General features: G+C 37.6%; 1 protein-coding gene and 1 non-coding gene across 2 annotated transcripts in view; one reads left to right on the forward strand and one right to left on the reverse strand.

Annotated features, from left to right (window-relative positions):
- TMEM217 (transmembrane protein 217) overlaps window positions 1-7,828 on the forward strand; it is a 29,790-nt gene extending 21,962 nt beyond the window's left edge. The window contains exon 2 of the mRNA XM_037146188.2: window positions 7,239-7,828. Coding sequence (XP_037002083.1) covers window positions 7,250-7,828 — 579 coding nt within the window. The 5' untranslated portion in view covers window positions 7,239-7,249. The remainder of the gene's footprint in view (window positions 1-7,238) is intronic.
- On the reverse strand, window positions 3,137-3,243 carry LOC119050087 (small nucleolar RNA SNORA76). Its single transcript, XR_008392702.1, has one exon. It is a non-coding gene; the product is annotated as a small nucleolar RNA SNORA76 (small nucleolar RNA).
- Window positions 7,829-20,294: the final 12,466 nt, after the last annotated feature.

Raw genomic sequence — 20,294 nt, forward strand, 5'->3', positions numbered from 1 at the left:
GGAGCACAAGAGGCAACCACACACTGATGTTGCTCTCCCTCTCTAAAATTAAATAAAATCTCTCTCTAAAAAAAAAGAAATACAAATTGGTAGGTACTAAGTAGGGGGATGTTAAGAACAGTATAGAAAATGGAGAAGCCAAAGAACTTATGTTATGTGCATGACTCATGTACAATAAGGGGGGATTGCTGGAAGTAATAGTGGGTATCGGGTGGAGAGGGGCAAAGGGGGAAAATTGAGACAACTGTAATAGCATAATCAATCAAATATATTTTAAAAAAGAGAAAGCTATACCAGCATAAAGGCAGCCAGTGGGACTTATTTGAATATCTCAATTTATTAGGAACTCAAGAAGTAATATATTTTCATAAATCTATTTCTTAAATTTGTATAAGTGTAGTAATAATACTTAAAGGTTTATAATAAAAACAGTAGCCCTTGGCTCCCTCTCCCTGCCCCAGTCATATTTTCCACAGGCAACCACCTTCAATTCTTCTGTTCCCCTTCCTATTATATTTTTATTTTTAAATTATACACTTTTTTGATATTTCTTGATGAATCATTTTAGACATTTTCAATTGACTTTCCCATCTTGATGGATCAGGACTTCTTAACCTCCACACCAATACCTACCACCTTTCTTCCCAAACTCCCATCATAGCTGTGTTATCATTCATGGCTATATGAAGACTACAGCTTTACGAGAAGTGTTAGTTGCAGTAGCCCAGACAAGACATGATGGTGATTTGGTTATGGTGGTGGCAGTGGAGATGGGAAAAGCAATGACTGATTCAAGGTATACGTGGGAGAAGAGTAGATGAAACTAGTGAGTATTTCGGGGGGTATGGGATGAGAGAGAGGGAGGTACATGGGGAAATGGGGATGATACTGATATTTACTGAAATAAGAAACAATGGAATAAAGCAGAGTGGAGTGGGGATGGGAGAAATTGTAAGCTCCACTTGAGACATGTTGCATTTGAGCAGTCTGAAGAGTTCCCAAATGGAGGCAGAATTGTTGAATATGTAGATTTGAACCTCTAAATAGAAGACTGGTCTGGATCTGGGAGTCATCGGTGTAGATGGCAACTGAACCATAGGAATAAGAGAAGTTTCCTAAGGAGAGAGTATAAAGTGAGAAGAGTGCCTTGGTTTGTATATGGAAGAAGACTAATAGGTAAGAATAAGCAGTCCCTGGTCGGATGGCTCTGTTGGTTAGAGCATCATTCCCATATGCCAATGTTGCCAGTTCAACCCCCTGTCAAAGCACATTCAAGAATCAACCAATGAATTCACAAAAAAGTGGAACAACAAGTCTATGTTTCTCTCATCAATAATTTTTTTTAATTTTAAAGATTTTATTTACTTATTTTTAGAGAGAGGGGAAGGGAGGGAGAACGAGAGGGAGAGAAACATCAATGTGTGGTTGCCTCTCACACACCCCCTACTGGCGACCTGGCCTGCAACCCAGGCATGTGCCCTGACTGGGAATCGAACCAGCGACCCTTTGGTTTGCAGGTCAGCACTCAATCCACTGAACCACACCAGCCAGGTCTAAAAAAAATTTTTTTTTAAGAATAAGCAGAAGAAAGCTAGCAAGGGATTTTGAGAGAGAATTGCCAGAGATTGGAAGGAAAACAAGGTGATCTAGCTGTTGGAAGCCAAGAGAAGATGCCAAGAGAAGTTTTGTTAAGAAAACACCCCAACTGAAGTCAGTCAATTGTAGATAGTCAGTTAACCCAAATGCAAAGAAGAATTCAAGGGCAATTTATGACTGTGGTCAGCAGAATTTTGGCCCCTGTATTGGTTTACTAGGGCTGACATAACAAAATACAACACACTGGGTGACTTAAACAACAGAAATTTACTTTCTTACTATTCTGGAGACAAGGAGTTCTGGATCAAGGGTTTGGCAGGGTTGGTTTCTCCTGAGACTTCTGTTTTTGGTTTTAGATGACCACCTTTTACTGATCTTTAACATGGTCTCCCTGTGTGTGTCTGTATCCTAATATTCTCTGCTTATAAGGAGACCAGTCATATTGGGCTAGGGACTACTCTAATGACCTAGTTTTAATTTAATTACCTCTTAAAAGACCCTCCCAGTCACAAGGTACTAGGAGTTAAAACTTCAATGTATCAATAGGGAGGAGGGGGCACAATTCAGCCCTTAACATGCCCTTTGACCCTTGCTCCCTCATATCACACTATGAATATGGCAAAGGGTCTTGGCAGATGTAATTAAGGTGGAAGATCTAAAGCCAAAGTGGGTATCCTGATTACCCAGCCATACCAAGTTAATCACATGAAGAGAGTTCTCTTTAGCTAGAGGCAGAAGTCATAGGGATTCCAAGCGTGAGGAAGATTTGGTGCACAGGCTCTGAGAGCCCACAGGCAAGGACAGAAGGGAGGCGTCTAGGAGCCAAGGGCAGCCCTCAGCTGACATTCAGCAAGGAAATGGGAACCTCAGTCCTACAACTGCAAGGAACTAACTGAAAGAACTCGGAAGTATATTCTTCCCCAGAACCTCCCTAAGAGAACCCAACCAGCTAATGACACCTTGATTTCTGCCGTGTAAAACCTGAAGTAGAGAAACTAGCTGAGTCTTAAAGCAATCTAGATTTCTGACCCACAGAACTTTGAGATGATGTTTGTACTCTTTTAAACTACTAAATTTGTGATAATTTATTACAGCAGCAGTAGGAAAAAATGAACAATGAACCAAAGAACGGCAACTTAAAGAAAAATACAAGAAATTAAATCTACAGGTGCCTTTAACTTAGAATGAGCAAAACATTAACATAAATAAAGTTACTAGTAAAATTGAAGGCTATTTGGGATCCTTCAAAATCCTATTGAAAAATCAGAAAATTAGCAGAATGACCGCCTGGGTTGGAGCTAAATGTCAAATGGGTGCCAGTAACTGGGAATGATTCCTCTCCTGACAAATAAAAATCAACATCTGGGAGCTGGAATGCATAAGTAGTACAAATACACCCCCTCCCTTGCTATCAACAAGAAAATAAATATATACTACAGTACAAGTACAGCTACACTCAAGCAATTATCATGAAATTCCAATACAATACCTGACACGAAGCAAGTTTTTAGTAAATGTTTATTATTATTATTTTCCCCCACCATGTCTCTTGCACTGAAAAGAGCCGCTATGGAGAGCAACCAGCCCCAGTTATGGGCGAGCACGTGCTCTGGTGCTGCAGCCTGGCCCCTGGCGCTGTGCAGGCACAGGATGATCATTGTTGTTGTTGTTGTTACCTCATTTCATTTGGTATAATTGCTAGAAGTAAATATTTAATTTGCAAAATTAAAGCACAATTTTCTATTGATTTAGCATATAACTTGAGAGAGAATTGTATAGGAAAAAAAGGCAATGTTAACATTTTAAAAAGTCACAAACAAAATACTCTACCTGAAAGCATTTTAATTCAATTTCCTGTAAAAGGAAACACCTTTGAAAGAAAACATCTTTGAGGGCCATCTTGCAATTTTTTTGCTCTTTGCATTACCCGGTCCTTTCCACTTTCCCAGGTTAAAGACCATCACCTTCTCTTAGAACCATCAAGAGTACACACTCAGTTTCACTGTGTGGGAGGGAAGAAGACAGGGAGGGAAGGGAAGAAAAGAGAAAAGCTAGAAGAGAGAGAAAAAGGAGAGCAGAACATACCCTCGGAGTTACTGAGAGCAAGTGACCCAGATGAGAGATGGTGGGGGCAGAATTGTCAGTATTCATCAGGAGCCTGCTCTAATCAAGGCTCTCCTCTGATCAAGGCCCTTCATAGAAACTGTGGGGCTGGGGGAGGATCTGGGCTCACTGAGCTCACAGATCCCTGCAGCAGACAAGGCACAAGTAGATAGATGAGTGTTGAGACTGGTTTTTGAGTCAGATAGATGTAGGTTAAAATCCTTATTGTACCTCTGACCAGATTTACAGCCTCAGGCAAAATTAATTAACTTCTCTAACTCTAATGTCCCCATTGGTAACCATTAGGATGATTATTATTATAAGTAATGTAAAATATTTAAATAACAATTTAAAATATAAGAGGTGTCACAAAATAATATATGATTTATTATCAGTTTAATTATGAAGACACTAGTGACCTTTAGATTAAAGGGAGATATCTCTTTTTAAGGAGACGGCGAGAAGAACCATAGACCCAGGGAGATGAACACATAGACAGGGAGAACCTGCTGGTTTCTTTAAGAGGGTAAAGACAGGGGAGGTGCTAGATCCCAGTGGATCGCTAGTCCTCATTGGGTTTAGCTTCAGTGAAGTGAAGTTCTGATGTATTATGGTACAGTGTGAATTATTGTAACTGAGGAATTCCTAACAAAGTGGTTTATTTATAATAGGAGTTTATTTCTCTATCAAGTAATGTGATCCATGGCTAATAGGGCATTTACTGTATTCAACAAGGGCTTCCAAGTCTGGGTCAAAGGTCAGTTCTGAAAATGGCCAAGAATCAGGAAGGGGGGAAAAGAAGAAGGTGAGAGCACTCTTAATCCTTTTTTGAACAGGACTGTAAAGTGGTGCAGTGGTGCACATCACTTTCACTCACATCTCATTGGTCATCTGGCCACAGGAAGCTGCAAGGGAGATCTGGGAAATGTAGTCATTAGCCCATTGGCTATGTGTCTAGCTACAACAAAAAGTAATAGGGAAATGGACGTTGGGAGACAATTAACAGTCTTTGTCATAGATAGACCAATGGGAAGCCAAAATTTTATGAGAATTTTAGGAATAGAAAGAGGAAGTCTGCCACCTGTTTCAACAGAATGAGTACCGTGCATCTAGGTGTAAATTTCCTTTTCTTTGTCCTAGCAATCAGCTTGGGTTCTTGAATCTGTGGGTTGGTGTTTTTCTTCAGTTGTGCAAATCCTCAGCTTTTTTCTCTTCAAATACACTGCCCCATTCTCTTTCCTTCCAGCCGCCTCTCTCTCTCTCTTTCATCAAAACACACTCTATACCCCTTATGCCTCTTCACATCTCATTGATATTTTCCATCTTTTTGTTTCTCTGTGCTACATTCTGATGATTCCTCCTGAATTATCCCTTGGCTAAGTAATGTCACTTTATCTGTATCCAATCTACCAAATACATGGTGTGGCAAAAGTAGTTTTACAGTTGTGAGTACATGAATCACACTTTATTCTTGTACTATTATTTATTAATTATTGTATTATTTTCCATATGAACAACTGCAAACCTACCTTTACCCCACACTCTATGTCTACTGAATTTTTAATTTCAGATGTTGAGCTTTCTAGCTCTAGAAAATCTATTTGGTTCTCTTTCAAATGTGCTAGGTTATTTTCTATAGTTTCCCGTTCCTACATATATTTGTTTGTTTCAATGTAGTATGAAAGGAAATTCTGACACACGTTACAATATAAAGAACATAAGGACATTTCATTAAGTAATATAAGCAGTCACAAAAAGACAAATACAAATACTGTATTATACTCTGTACATAGTATATCATTTATCATATCCAGAGTAGTAAAATTCATAGAACCACAAAATAGAATGGTGATTGCCAAAGGCTGTGGGAAGGGAAAATACAGAATAGTTGTTTAATGGGCATAGAATTTCAGTTTATCAAGAAGAAAAAGTTCTGGAGATTGGCTGTACAACAATATGAATATAAGCAACATTGTTAAGCTATACACTTAATCAAGTAAAAAATTTAAATAATGCAAAAACATGTAATAATCATATTTGTCTCATAATCTGGTATTCTCGCAGTTCTGTTTCTATTTCTGCTGGTTCTTACAGTACCTGTTCCTTGTGTGCTTGGTATTTTTCACTGTGTCCTGGTTACTGTCTCTCAACAGTTACTGATGGAGATTCTTTGAGGGACAACATAAAGGTGCGTTCTTCCAAGAAGGATTGGAGTTTGTTTCTGACAGGCACTTAGAGATACTTCCAGTTCAGGATTTCCTGTAATTTGAGCAACAAATCTACAAAAAGATTAGCTATGGTTACAATGTCTTGAGGAGAGTCCCCCCGGCCTCGAACCCCATACATTCAGTGTACTACTAAGTTAACTTTCCTGGAGTCTCTTGGGAGAAAGCTGTGGGGCAGGTTTACTTCCGATGCACCGTTAGTCATAGCCTTTGGGAGGCCATGACGAAAGAGGGAAGGCTCTCCAATACACTCCCCTTCTTGGTGGCCCCTGAGCTTTGATTTCATTTCTTCTTACTCTAAAGAACTCTCACAATTGAAATTCAAGTTTCGCCAGATTGGAAAATATTCTCAGAACAAAGCTGACTTCCTTACCTGCTTACCTGTCCCAGTTCTTAAAGTCCTATAGACTTTGGCTTCTAATCACTTACCCTCTACTCTGTCAGCACTTCTGTATTTGTAAGAATATTTTAAATCTATTTTATCCAACATTTTTGTTGTTGTTAGCAGTAAATTGGCTTTAATAACCTGACTAATCAGAAATCCCTCTACTTTTTCTTTATTTGCTTTTCACTGATTTCTGTTCTATTTTTTCGTCCTCCTATTATTTGTTGTTCTTATTATCCATTTTCCCCCCAACTTCTTGAGTTGGACACTTAGCTCCTTACTGCTTTTTCTTTTCTAGTATAAGGTTATTCTGGTCTAAGGCTCTAAATGTCCCTTAAGTTACACTTTTCATTGTATTCCTTAAGTTGTGAGCCCTGTGCTGATTTTAATCCTGAGGATACGTGCACTCAGGGTCTGGACAAGTGCGGCCAATTTCCCTATCAGTGGGCAGCAGTGGCCCACGTTCCCTGAAAAGGGTGGCAGTAGGGTGTCTCGTTGCCCAAGGCAATTTAGGAGAGATAGGAATATAATTTAAAATACTTTTTTTTGGCTCTGTGTTTTCCAATCCTGGCTACATACGGAAATTCACTAGGAAGTTTTGAAAAATGCTGATGTTTTGGGTCCCACCAGAGAATGTTCTAATTGGTCTGGAGTGGGGCTTGGTCCTGGGTACTTTTGGTGATTCCAATGTGAAGCCAAGGTTGAGAAGCACTCCTCTAATTTATCTGCTCCCTGCCACTAGACTGCATCCTCCCTCCTCCCCACTCACACTCCCGATCAATTTTAAACAGTCTTTGTCTTCCCAAAGTTACATCCGGGTTTCCATATTTCTTTCTGTTGTTTCTCCTTTGAGAAAGGAGGCAGAAACCCTGGTAATTCACCACAGTAGCAGGAACCAGAGATCTCCTTTATATTGTTTGTCTTCACAGGAGGTCTCAGCATGAAGCAGAAACGCTGGTGTGGGATGACCGCCAAAACGGGCACCGTGTTATCAGGGGTCTTTACCGTCATAGCCACGTACATGTACCTCATCTTTGAACAGAAGCACATGAGGAGCAACGATTGCACTGAGATTAACCAAAGTGTCCAGAATGTGAATACCCTGATAAGCCAGTTCATCGTGTGTTGGAGTTGGAGCATTGTCCTTTTCCTGTCTTGCATCACCTTCGTCATCTGTGGCTTGCTCCTATACTCAGTCTATGCCCAGAGGCACAGGGGCTTGGTGCTCTATATCATCTGGATCCTTTTCTATGAAGCCATAAACATTGTAGTACAACTCCTCACCAACAGTGGCACCAGTATTACAGAAGTCAGAGTCATGCGGTGGTTTGGCTTGGTGTCTCGTATATCCATGCATTGTTTCTGGGCATTCTTTGTCATGACTTATGCCCAGATAATCTACAAAAGTAAAAGCCAGGGCAATAGTATTTCCTACAACGTACGTAGGTCTATAGGCGACAGAGATTTTCCACGGCGGAAATCAAAGATAAGCAGCCTTTCCCGCCACTATAATGAATAATGTTGACCCTTTTCCGCCTTAGAAGCAGGTCTCCCAGATTCTCATGGTAGTTCTCTTTCCATCTCTTCACTCCCGCTGCTCTGTTCAGCAACTAGAGACCCTACTGCCACCCTTTTCAGGGAACATGAAGAGACATGTGATTAGGGTCACAACCCGAACATCCTGCTCAATGAGGATGTTTAGTTGAAGTTCATTGTTATTTACAAAGCACTCCTTGAGTTGCTCATTTTTCTGGTCAGTACCACCTTATCAGACAAAATAAAGAAGGCCAGGGAATGAAATGAAGTTGAATTGAAGTCTAGCAATTCATTTATCTTGGTATGTCTTTATTCACCTTCAACCCAGAGCTCCCTAATTTAACCCTGAGTCAGGCTAATCTGTATTTATTTCTGATTGTTGAAGCACAAAGGGTACTGTTGGTGCCTTGGGGTGGTTTAGTGCTATGGCTTTTCTCCCTATGTCCTCTATGCTATATTTCATATAAGTAAAAGAATAAAAATAGAGCTCTGGCTTGAGTGGCTCAGTGGATTGAGCGCCAGCCTGCAAACCAAAGGGTCTCACGTTTGATTCCCAGTCAGGGCACATGCCTGGGTTGTGGGCCAGGTCCCCAGTAGGGATAGTGGAGAGGCAACCACACATTGATGTTTCCCCCTCTTTCTCCCTCCCTTCCCCTCTCCCTAAAAATAAATAAATAAAATCTTTTTAAAAAAAGAAAAACTGAGCAAACTTCTACTTCAAATATTAGACATTTTGTTAATTGTTTGTTTATTAGCTTCCTTGAGGCATAACTGACATATAACATGTAATGTTTAAAGTATATAAGTTGACATAGGTATATACCAGTGGAACCATCACCACAACTGAGTTCATGAACATATGAGTTCATGTGTCACCTCCAAAAGTTTCTGCATAATCCCCACTTCCCCCACTGTCTACAGCCTGCCACTCCCAGCACAAGGTACTGATTTGCTCTTACCATATATTAGTTTGCATTTTCTAGAATTTTACATAAGTGGATTCATACAGTATTACTCTTTTTTATCTGGCTCCTTTCACGTAGCCTAATGCCTTTAAGGTTCTTCCGTGCTGTTCAGTGTATTAATAGTTTATTCTTTATTGCTGAGTAAGATGCCATGTCATAAATGTACCACCACTTTTTTTTCATCTATTTGCCCATAGAAGAACATCTATTGATTTGCAGTTTGGGGCAACTATGAATAAGAATGCTATAAACATTTGTGCACAAGACTTTGTGTGGATTTATGATTTCATTTATCTCGGGTAAATACCACTTTAACTTTTTTAAGAAACTGGAAAATTTTTTTAGAGCAGCTGTACTGTTATGTATTTCCAGTGGCAGTATACGAAAATTCCAGTCTCTCCACACCCACGCCGACACTTAGCATGCACACTAAGTTTTTTATTCGAGCCGTTCTAATAGGTGTAGAGCAGTATTTCACTGCAGCTTTAACTTACATTTCTCTAATGGTAAATGATGTTGAGCATCTTTCCACATGCTTATTTAGCATCCTTATATCTTTTTTGGTAATATCTTTTTTGCCCTTATTTTATTTTTTCTTTAGCCCATTTTTAAAAATTAGGGTTTTTTATTGTTGAGTTTGGGGTGTTTTTTATACTTTCTGCATACAAGTTCTTTATCAGCTATATGATTTGTAAATATTTTTCTATTTTGTACCTTTTCTTTTCATTCACTTAACAGCATCTTTTGAAGAGCACCAAGTTTTTATTTCAATGAAGTCCAACTTATCAATTTATTCTTTTGTGGGTCACACTTTTGGTTATATATTAGGAAATCTTTGCCTAATCCAAGGTCATGAAGGTTTTCTCCTATGTTTTCCTCTAAAAGCCATAGTTTTAAGTTTTAAACTTAGATATATAATCCCTTTTGTTATTTTTTATATGTGGTGAGAGATGTAGATCAAAGTTTACTTTTCTGTTCCTGGATATCTGATTATTCCAACACTAATTCTTGAAAAGTTTATCTTTTTTCTACTGAATAGACTTTATATACATACACATACCTATTTCTGGATTTTATTTTTTATGTGTTGTATAAAGAATTTATATAATACAGTCCAGGGGAATGTCTAGCACAATTGAGAGTTTTGTAACTCGATGTGACCATAAAGTTAAAAGACAAGTACCATATAATTACAGTCATTAAAAGAAATCTTTAAAAATTTTACAAGACAAAGAGAACCTAGCAGAAAATTAGGCAGTGGAGGTAAATAGGCAATTCATAAAGAAGATACACAAGTGGCTGGTACACATGAAAAGATTCTCAGCCTCATAACTATCAGGGAAGTGCATATCATTGTACTGCTCATATTCTTTATCTTCTTTTTCTTAGATAGCTCCCTTTAACATTTCATATAATAAGGACTTGGTGATAATGAACTCCTTTAACTTGACCTTATCTGGGAAGCACTTTATTTGCCCTTCCATTATAAATGAAAGCTTTGCTGGATAGAGTAATCTAGGTTGTAGGTCCTTGCATTTCATGACTTGGCATACTTCTTTCTAGCCCCTTCTTGCCTGTAAGATCTCTTTTGAGAAATCAGCTGACAGTCTGATGGGAACTCCTTTGTAGGTAACTCTTTCGTTTCCTCTTGCTGCTTTTAGGGTTCTCTCTTTATCTTTAATCTTTGATACCTTAATGATGATGTGGCCTTGGTGTGTTCCTCTTTGGGTCCAACTTCTTTGGACTTCCTGGAAGTCTATTTTCTTCACCAGATTGGAGAAGTTTTCCTTCATTATTTGTTCAAATAAGTTTTCAATTTCTTGCTCTTGTTCTTCTCTTTCTGGCACCCTATAATTTGGATATTGGAATTTTTCAGATGGTCCCAGATATTCCTTAGCCTCTCTTTATTTTTTGAATTCTCGTTTTTTCATTCTGTTCTGGTTGGATGTTTATTTCTTCCTTTTGTTTCACATTGTTGCTTTGAGTCCTGGTTTCCTTCCTGTCACTGTTGGTTCCCTGAATATTTTGCTTTATTTCATTTTAGGTATCTTTAATTTGGTTTTTTCATTTTTCAACAAAGCTCAATCAGTTCTGTGAGTATTTTGATTACCAGGGCTTTAAATTCTCCATCAGATAGGTTGGCTATCTTCTCATTGCTTAGCTCTCTTTCTGAAGCTTTGCTCTGTTCTTTCATTTGGGCCATATTTCTTTGTTTCAACACACCTGTTAAGTTGTAAGGGGACAGGGTTTTAGGTTTTCACCAGGGCAAGGCAACCCTCCTTGCTGCGCTGCGGTGCTGCCTGTGGGGGAGGGACCAGAGAGGGAACAATGCAGCTTGCCTGCTTGGCTGTACCCCACTTTCCAACAAACTCTTGCGTGAGACTGGGAGTTTCTCCCACTGTGGCAACCTCTGTAGTCCTCAGCCAGTTCTGAGTCTCAGTTTCCCATTCTCTGGACTTAATTTTATTCCATTGGTCTATATGTCTATCTTTATATCAATGCGACCCTGTCTTGACTATGGTAACTTTATAAGAAGTCTTTAAATCATATTCCTCCATTTTTTTCTTTTTCAAAATTGCTTTGGCTATCCCAGGTTCTCTGCATTTCCGTATGAACTTTAGAATTAGCTTAAAGTTTCTATTTTAACAAATCTGCTGAGCCCTGACTGGTATGGCTCAGTGGATTGAGTGCTGGCCTATGAACCAAAATGTTGCAGGTTCAATTCCCAGTCAGGGCACATGCATGAGTTGTGGGCTAAATCCCCCATTGGGGGTCCACAAGAAGCAACCAATTGATGTATCTCTCCCACGTAAATGCTTCTCTCCTTCTCTTTCTCCCTCCCTTCCCCTCTAAAAATAAGTAAATAAAATCCTTAAAAGAAAAAAAAATCTGCTGAAATCTTGATTAGGATTACATTGACTCTATAGGTTAATTTAGGGAGAATTGACCTCTTACCGATACTGAGTCTTTTAACCGAATCTACAGACAGACAGAATTTCTCTCCATTCATTTAAGTCTTCTTTATTTTCTCTTAGCAATGATTTGTAGTTTCCAATGTACAAGTCCTTCACATCTTTTTCATATTTATCCTAAGTATTTTATTTTTTATGTTATTGTAAATGGTATTATTTGTTAAATTTTAGTTCTAATCGTTTGTTGATAGTATATAGAAGTACATTTTTGTACATCAATCTTCTATTCTGCAACCGTGCCAAATTCATGTATTATGTCAAGTAATGTTTAGCAGATTCTTTCAGATTTTCTGCATAGTGAATCATGATGTTTGCAAATACAGTTTTACTTCTTTCTGTTCTTGCCTTATTGCAATGGTTAACACCTCTAAGTTGAGTAGAAGTAGTAAGAAGGAACATTATTGTCTTATTCCTGATTTTAGATGGAAAACACTCATTCTCCATTAAGTATGGTGTTAGCTGTAGGTTTTTCATATATGTCTTTTATCAGGTTGAGGAAGTTCCTTTGTAGAAGAATTTAAAAAATCAGGAATAAATACTGTATATTGTCAATGTTTTTTCTACATGTATTGAGATGGTCGTATGGATCTTTATTTTTTTTAGATTATTAATATGGTAAATTACTTTTATAGATTTTCAAATGTTAAACCAGTCATGATATTTCTGGAATAAACTCTACTTGTTTGTGATGTATAATTCTTTTTTTTAATATATTTTTGGATTAGATTTGTTAAATTTTGTTTTAAATTTTTGCATTGTGTTCCTGGGGGATATTTTTCTTTAGTTTTATTTTCTTGTAATGTCTTAATTAGGTTTTGATACCATAGTAATGTATACTTTACACAGAGAGAAGTATTCCTTCCTTCTCAATTTTTCCTAAGAGTTTATGTATAATTGGTATTTATCTCCCTTATATATTTGGTAGGATTCAGCACTGAAGCCATCTGGACCTGGAAATTTGTATGGGAAGTTTTTAACTACAAAATTAATTTAAAAAAAACAAATGTGGGACTATTTAGGTAATCTATTTCTTCTTAGTAAGCTTTAGTAGTTTGTATTATTCAAAATAATTGTCCATTTTGTCTGGGCTGGTGTGGCTGTAGATTGAGAGCCAGCCTGTGAACCAAAAAGTTGGTGGTTTGCTGCCCATGCCTTGGTTATGGGCCAGGTCCCCATTTGAGGGCATGCAAGAGACAACTGATAGATGTATCTCTCATACATTAATATTTCTGTCCCTCTCTCCCTCCTTTCTGCTCACTCTAAAATAAATAAATAAATAAATAAATAAATAAATAAATAAAATCTTTACAAATTTTTCTCCATTTTATCTAAGTTGTCCAGTTTATTGCCATAAAGCTGTTCATATTATTCTCTTTTTATCATTTTAATATCTATAGAATGTGTAGTGAAGTTACTCCTCTCACTTCTGATGTTCATTTGAGTTTCTCCTTTATACTTCCCCTTTATACATTCTTAATTCAGGTAAAAGCTAAAGTCATTGACTGAAGATCTTTTCTTTAATCCTCACTAGAGGATATACTTATTGATTTCAGAAAGAGGAAGGAGGGGGAGAAAGAAACAAACATCACTGTAAGAGAGAAACATCAATTGGTTGCCTCCCACATGTGCCCCAGCTGGGGATCGAGCCCACAACCTAGGTATGTACCCTGACCGGGGATCAAATCCACAGTTCTTTGGTGTCTGGGACAACAATCCAGCCAACTGAGCCACCTGGCCAGGGCAAGATCTTTTATTTTTAACGTAGGCAGTTAGTGCTATAAAATTTCTTCTAAGTGCTGCTTTAATGGCATCACACAAATTTTCATACCTTGTATTTTCATTTTTAAGTCCATTAAAAATACTTTCTAATTTCTTCTTGAATTCTTCTTTGATCTATGAGTTATTTAGCAATGTGCTATTTTGTTCCAATATTTGGAGATTTTTCAGAAATCTTTCTGTTATTGATTTCTAATTTTAGTATTACCAGAAAATACACATTGTATGCTCTAAATCATTTTAAATTTATTGAAAGTAGTTTTATGGTTCAGAATATGTTCTATCTTGATAATCTCCCATCTGTATCTGGAAAGAATATTCAGCTAGTGCTGGGTGCAGTATTCTGTAAGTATCAATTAGATTAAGTTAGTCGATAGTGTTCTTCAAATCTAATATCTTTTTATTTTACACTTTAATTTTATTTCAAATTACAGTTTACATTCAACATTATTTTGTTTTAGTTTCAGGTGCACAGCACAGTGGTTAGACAGTCATATACTTTACAAAGTGATCTCCCTCAATATTTCAAGTAATGTCTTTTTAAATTTTCTGTCTATTAACTACTGAAAGAGAGGTACTGAAATCCCTGACTATAATTATGGATTTCTCTATTTCTCTCTGTAATTGTATCCATTTTTTATTTTATATATTTTGAAACTCAGTAGTGGGTACATAAATATTTAGGATTGTTATATCCTTCTGATGAATTGACACCCTTTCACGGCAAAATGACATTCTGTATCTCTGAGTTTATTCTTTGCCCTAAAATCTTTTTTATATATCAATGCAGCCACTCCAGAATTCTTTTCATTAATGTTGACATGATATACCTTTTTCCATATTTTATTTTTAACTAATTTATGTCTTTATGTTTAAAGTATGCTTATTATAGCCCTGTGTGTCTCAGTTGGTTGGAGTGTTGTCCCATACACCAAAATGTCACCAGTTCAATCTCCTGTGTGGGCACACGAGGGAGGCAACCGACCAATGCTTCTCCCTCATGTCAGTGTTTCTCTCTCTATCTCTCTCAAATCAATGAGAATATATCCTCAGGTGCGGAATAAATAAGTAAATAAATATTATACTTATTACAGGCAGTATATAACTGGGTCTTGCTATTTTTTAATTCAATTTAACAAACTTTTAATTGGAATATTTAGATCATTTACCTTTAGTGGTCATTTTGTTGTTTGTTTTCTATTTGTCCCATCTGTTCTTTGGGGATTTTTTTCTATCTTTTTTCTATTTTCTTTTGGATTAATTTAATATTTCTTATGGCTTCATTTTATCTCCTTTGCGACCTTATTATATATTATTCTTGGCTGTGTTATTTTAAGTAGAAACATTACTAATGAAAGTATAATTTCAAGGATTGTTTTAGAGTTTATAGTATACATCTTTAACTTATCAGAGTCTATCTTCAGATAATTTTTGTTGGCAGACTCCATCCTGCAGAGCCTGTGTGGTTTGTGGCTGAAGACGAGAACAAACGCACACAGACCACAGCAGTCCTGTGGGGAAAAGGGACAGCGTGGGTGCTCTCTCCAGATGAGAGTCCTGCAGCCGCTTCTCGCAAGGAGAGAGCGCCCCGACCTCACCTGGACAGGCTTTTATTGTTTCTCTCAGGTCTTACATCAAAGAAGGGTTTATTATCTATTACAGTGAGTGTCATTATCTACATTTTAGGTACAATCAAGGAAATGAAAATAACAAATGCCGGAGGGAAAGGTGGCGAGCTGATTATGCTCCATCCTTGGGGAAGTTCACACAGGCTTTGGAAACTACCTTGAAGATAGGCATAAACATCTACTGTTTCAGACCAGGGTGAGGGAGTTTTACCAAGGACGAGCCATTACAGTCTGGATGCATTTTCTGGGCCTGGTTCCCACGGGAAAACCGGTCGAGGGTCTGGCTCCTGTTGACCACTTCACTCCTGTTGGCTTTCTGATGCAGGGCTGAGCTACATTTGCCATTGCTAAGCAGCAGACTGGTTCCCTATTGGCCTCTTTATACATAGTATAAAGACCTTGTAATAGTAAATTTTCAATTTTCCTCTATTTGTGCTATTGTTATCATATGTTTTGCTTTCATATGTTATAAACCTCAACCTACATTGCTATTTTTGCTTAAATGATCTGTTAAAGAGCTCTAAATGATAAGAAAAGTATCATATTTACCTATGTTTTTACCATTCTATGTTGTACATTCCTTTGTATTGATGCAGATTTCTGTGTGATATCATTTTTCTTTTGCCTGAAGGACTTCCTTTAAGATTTCTTATAGTGTGAATCTACTTATGATGGATTCTTTGGCTTTTCTACATATAAAAAATTATTTCACTTTAATATTTAAAAATACTTTTAATTTTTTAATTATGGAAAAATATGCATAACATAACAAAACTTACCATCATAACCATGTTTAAGTGTAGAGTTAGTAGTATTTGAAGTACATATATGTTGTTGTGCAATTGCTTGCCAGAACTCTTTTCTTTTTTTAATCTATTTTTAAATTATATTTTATTGTTTATGCTATTACAGTTGTCCCAATTTTTCCCCCTTTGTCCACCTCTCCCCAGCCCTCCAACTCCCTCAGGCAATCCTCACACCATTGCCCATGTCCATGAGTCATGCATATATGAGCTTTGGCTACTCTGTTTCCTATGCTGTACTTCACATCCTGATGACTATTCTGTAACTACCAGTGTGTACTTCTTAATCCTTTTACCTTTTTGCCCATGCCTTCGACCCCCTCCATCTTCTCTTTTCATCTGGAAAAAGTGAAACCGAAACTCTATATCTATTAAACAACAGCTCCCCATTCTCTTCTCTCCCCAGCCCTTGTCAACCACCATTCTACTTTCTCTCTCAATGAATTGACTACTCTAGTATATACGTGGAATCAAACACCATTTGTCTTTTTTTACTGGCTTCTCTTATTTAGCACCCTCAGGGGTGTCCAACCCACAGCCCATATGCCGCATGCAACCCAGGATGGCTATGAGTGTGACCCCCCCCAAAATTGTAAATTTACTTAAAACCTATTTTTGCTCATCAGTTTTCATTAGTATTTGTGTATTTAATGTGTGGCCCAAGACAACTCTTCCAGTGTATCCCAGAGACACCAAAAGGTTGGACACCCCTGTAAGGTTCATCTAGGCTATATTATGGCTCAGAGTTTCTTTCCTTTTTAAGACTGAATAATATTTCATTCTATGTATATACAACATTTGTTTTATGCTTGATCTTAGCCAAAAGGCCAAGAGGCAATATACAACATGTCTTTAAATGAATTGATTTTAAAGAGAGAGTGGAAGGGAGTGGAGAGAGAGAGAGAGAGACAAAGAGAGAAACATTGATTTGCTGTCCCACTTGTTTATGCATTCAGTGGTTGATTTTTGTATGTGCCCTGACAGGGGATTGAACCCACAACCTTGGTGTATCGGGTTGATGCTCTACCTAACTAAGCTACTCGGCCAGGGCTTATATGTATATACTACATTTCATTTATCCATTTATCTGTTGATGAACATTTGGGTTGCTTCCACCTTTTGGCTATGAACATAGTTATACAAATATCTCTTGGAGACCCTGCTTTCAATTCTTTTGGGTATATACCCAAAGGTGGATTTGCTGGATAATCTGATAATATATTTTAGGTTTTTGAGGAACTACCATACTGTTTTTCACTACAACAGTACTATTTTACATTTCCAAATTTTCCAATTTCTCCACATCCTCCCCTACATTTATTATTTTGTTATTTTATAATAGCTATACTAATGGGTGTGAGGTGGTAAAAACCCATTCTGGGTTTTTTTTTAAGATTTATTTATTTCTAGATAGAGGGGAAAGGAGAGAAACATCAATGTGTGGTTGCCTCTTGCACTCCTCACACCGGAAACCCAGCCTGCCACCCAGGCATGTGCCCTGACTGGGAATCAAACCAGGGATCCTCTGCTTCACAGTCTGGCACTCAATCCACTGCGCCACACCAGCCAGGGCCCATTGTGTTTTTTATTTGTATTTCCTGAATGCTTAGTGATGTTGAGCATCTTTTTTTGTGCCTATTAGTCATTTGTATATCTTCCTTGGTGAAATGTCTATTCCAACCCTTTGCTTATTTTGAAATCAGGTTGTTTTGTTGTTGAGTTGTAGTTCTTTATATACAAGAGGGACCCCCCAAATGGAATTTATTTATAAAAAAATGTGTATTTATTCTTGCAAATTTAAAGTTAAGTCGCCTTCTATGAACTTTCATTGGATGCAGTATTCCCATTGAGATGCAATGTTTCCATTGAGATGTTTTTCCACTGCTCTAAACAGTTTTTAAACTCGTCGGTTTTGATGCCTTTTAGTGCTTCTGCTGTTTTTAGTTTCACTTCTTCCACATGGACAAAATGTTTCCCTTTGAGGACTTTTATCATCCGGGGAAACAAACAAAAACATCCTTCAAGGTTAGATTGGATGAATAGGGAGGGTGGGGCACCGGGGTCATGCCATTTTTGGTCAAAGACTGTTCAACACTCAGCTAAATGTGTGCAGGTGAGCTCATAAATCACCCATCATAAAATGGGTAAACACATTGAAAGTCTTTAAAAATTTTTCACTGAAGCTGAACACAGTGTCTTACAACAACACCAGCTGGTACACTGATCCTTGAACACTCACCTGCCAGAGGAAGCCTGTAAAGGGACCTGCCCTCCAGAACATAATTCCATTTTTTGCCTCCCCGTATATTCTGAATATTAACCCATATAATATATTTCATCTGCAACTATTTTTCTGAACTATTGGTTGTCTTTTCACTCTATTGACTGTGTCCTTTGATGCAGCTTTTTAAAATTTTTTTAAAGATTTATTTATTTTTAGAGAGGGGGAAGGGAGGGAGAAAGAGAGGGAGAAAAACATCAGTGTGTGTTTGCCTCTCATGCTCCCTTACTGGGAACCTGGCCTGCAACCCAGGCATGTGCCCTAGACTGGGAATCGAACCAATGACCCTCTGGTTTGCAGGCCAGCACTGAATCCACTGAGTCACATCAGCCAGGGGCTGATGCACAGAAGTTTTTTATTTTGATGTGGTCCAATTTACATATTCTTTCTCTTGTGGTTATTGTCTTTGCTTTTGATATTATATCCAAAAATATCATTCCCAAATTCAATGCCATGAAGATTTTCCTCTATGTTTTCTTCTAAGAGTTTTATATTGTAACTCTTACTTTAAGTCTTTGACCCATTTGGAGTGAGTTTTTATGTGGTATAAAATAAGGCTCTATAACCTTTTTTTCCATTTTTTGCACATGGATATCCAGTTTTCCCAGCCCCATTTGTTGAAAAGACTGTCTTTTCCTCCATTGAAAATCTTGTCACCCTTGTTGAAAATTGTTTGACCATATGTCTTAGTCTACACAAGCTACCATAACAAAATACCACAGAGTGGGTGGTTTAAACAAAAGACATTTATTTTCTCACAGTTCTGAAAGCAATAAATCCAGGGTCAAGGTGCCAGCAAGTTCAGTTTCTGGTGAGAGCTGTCTTCCCGACATGCACCTGGCCACTTTCTCTCCGTGTTCTCACTGTGGCCCTTCTTCCGTGCATAGGTGGGGAAAGACCTCTGTGGTTTCTGTCTTCCTATAAGGACATGTCAATCCTATTGGCTTAGAATCTGAATTTTATTACCTTGTTTAAGTTTTATGACCTCCCTGAAGGCCCTATCTTCAAATATAGTCACATTGGAGGTTAAGACATCAACATGTGAATTTTGGGGATACAATTTTCTCCATGACATAATATATGTAAGAGTTTATATCTGGGCTGTCTATTCCATTGCCTGCCTTTATGCCAGACAGCCACCCTATTTGATCCCTATAGTTTTGTTATATGTTTTGAAACCAAGAAATCTGAGACCTTCAACTTTGTTCATCTTTTTTGACATTGTTTTTGGCTGTTTGGGGTCCCTTGAGATACTACATAAATTTTAGAAATAGAAATAAAAAACATTTCTATTTCTTAAAAAAAATGCTATTAGGTCTTGGTAGGAATTACATTGGATTTATAGGTCACTTTAAGTAGTATTGCCATCTTTACAACATGTCTTCCAATCCATGTACACTGGGTGTCTTTCCATTTATTTGGATCTTTTTAAGTTACTTTCAGCAATATTTTCTAGTTTTGAGTGTACATGTCTTACAAGTCTTCCAGTTCCTTGGTTAAATTTATTCATAGTATTTTTTCATTTTTTAAAATTGATTATGCCATTACATTTGTTCTATTCCCCCCTTCATTCCCCTCCACTTTGCACACGCCTCCCCCACCTTTCCCTCCCTTTAGGTCATGAACACGTGTCTCAAGTTCTTTAGATTCTATATTTCCCATACTATTCTTACCCTCCCCCTATTTATTTTCTATCTACTGTCTTTGCTACTTATTTTCTGCACCTTCTCCTTCTCCCACTCCCCTGTTGCTAACCCTCCATGTGATCTTCATTTCTATGGCTCACTCCTGATCTAGCTGTCCTCTTAATTTGCTTTTGTTTTAGGTGTGGTTGTTAATAACTGTGAGTTTGCTCTCCTTTCACTGTTCATCTTTTTTATCTTCTTCTTCTTAGGTAAGTCCCTTTAACATTTCATATAATAAGGGCTTGGGGATGATGAACTCCTTGAGTTTGATCTTATCTGAGAAGCACTTTGTCTGTCCTTCCATTCTAAATGAAAGCTTTGCTGGACAGAGCAATCTTG

Source organism: Artibeus jamaicensis, unplaced genomic scaffold (genome assembly GCF_021234435.1).
Source record: "Artibeus jamaicensis isolate MK-2021 breed Jamaican fruit bat unplaced genomic scaffold, CSHL_Jam_final contig_1803, whole genome shotgun sequence".
NCBI lineage: Eukaryota > Metazoa > Chordata > Mammalia > Chiroptera > Phyllostomidae > Artibeus > Artibeus jamaicensis.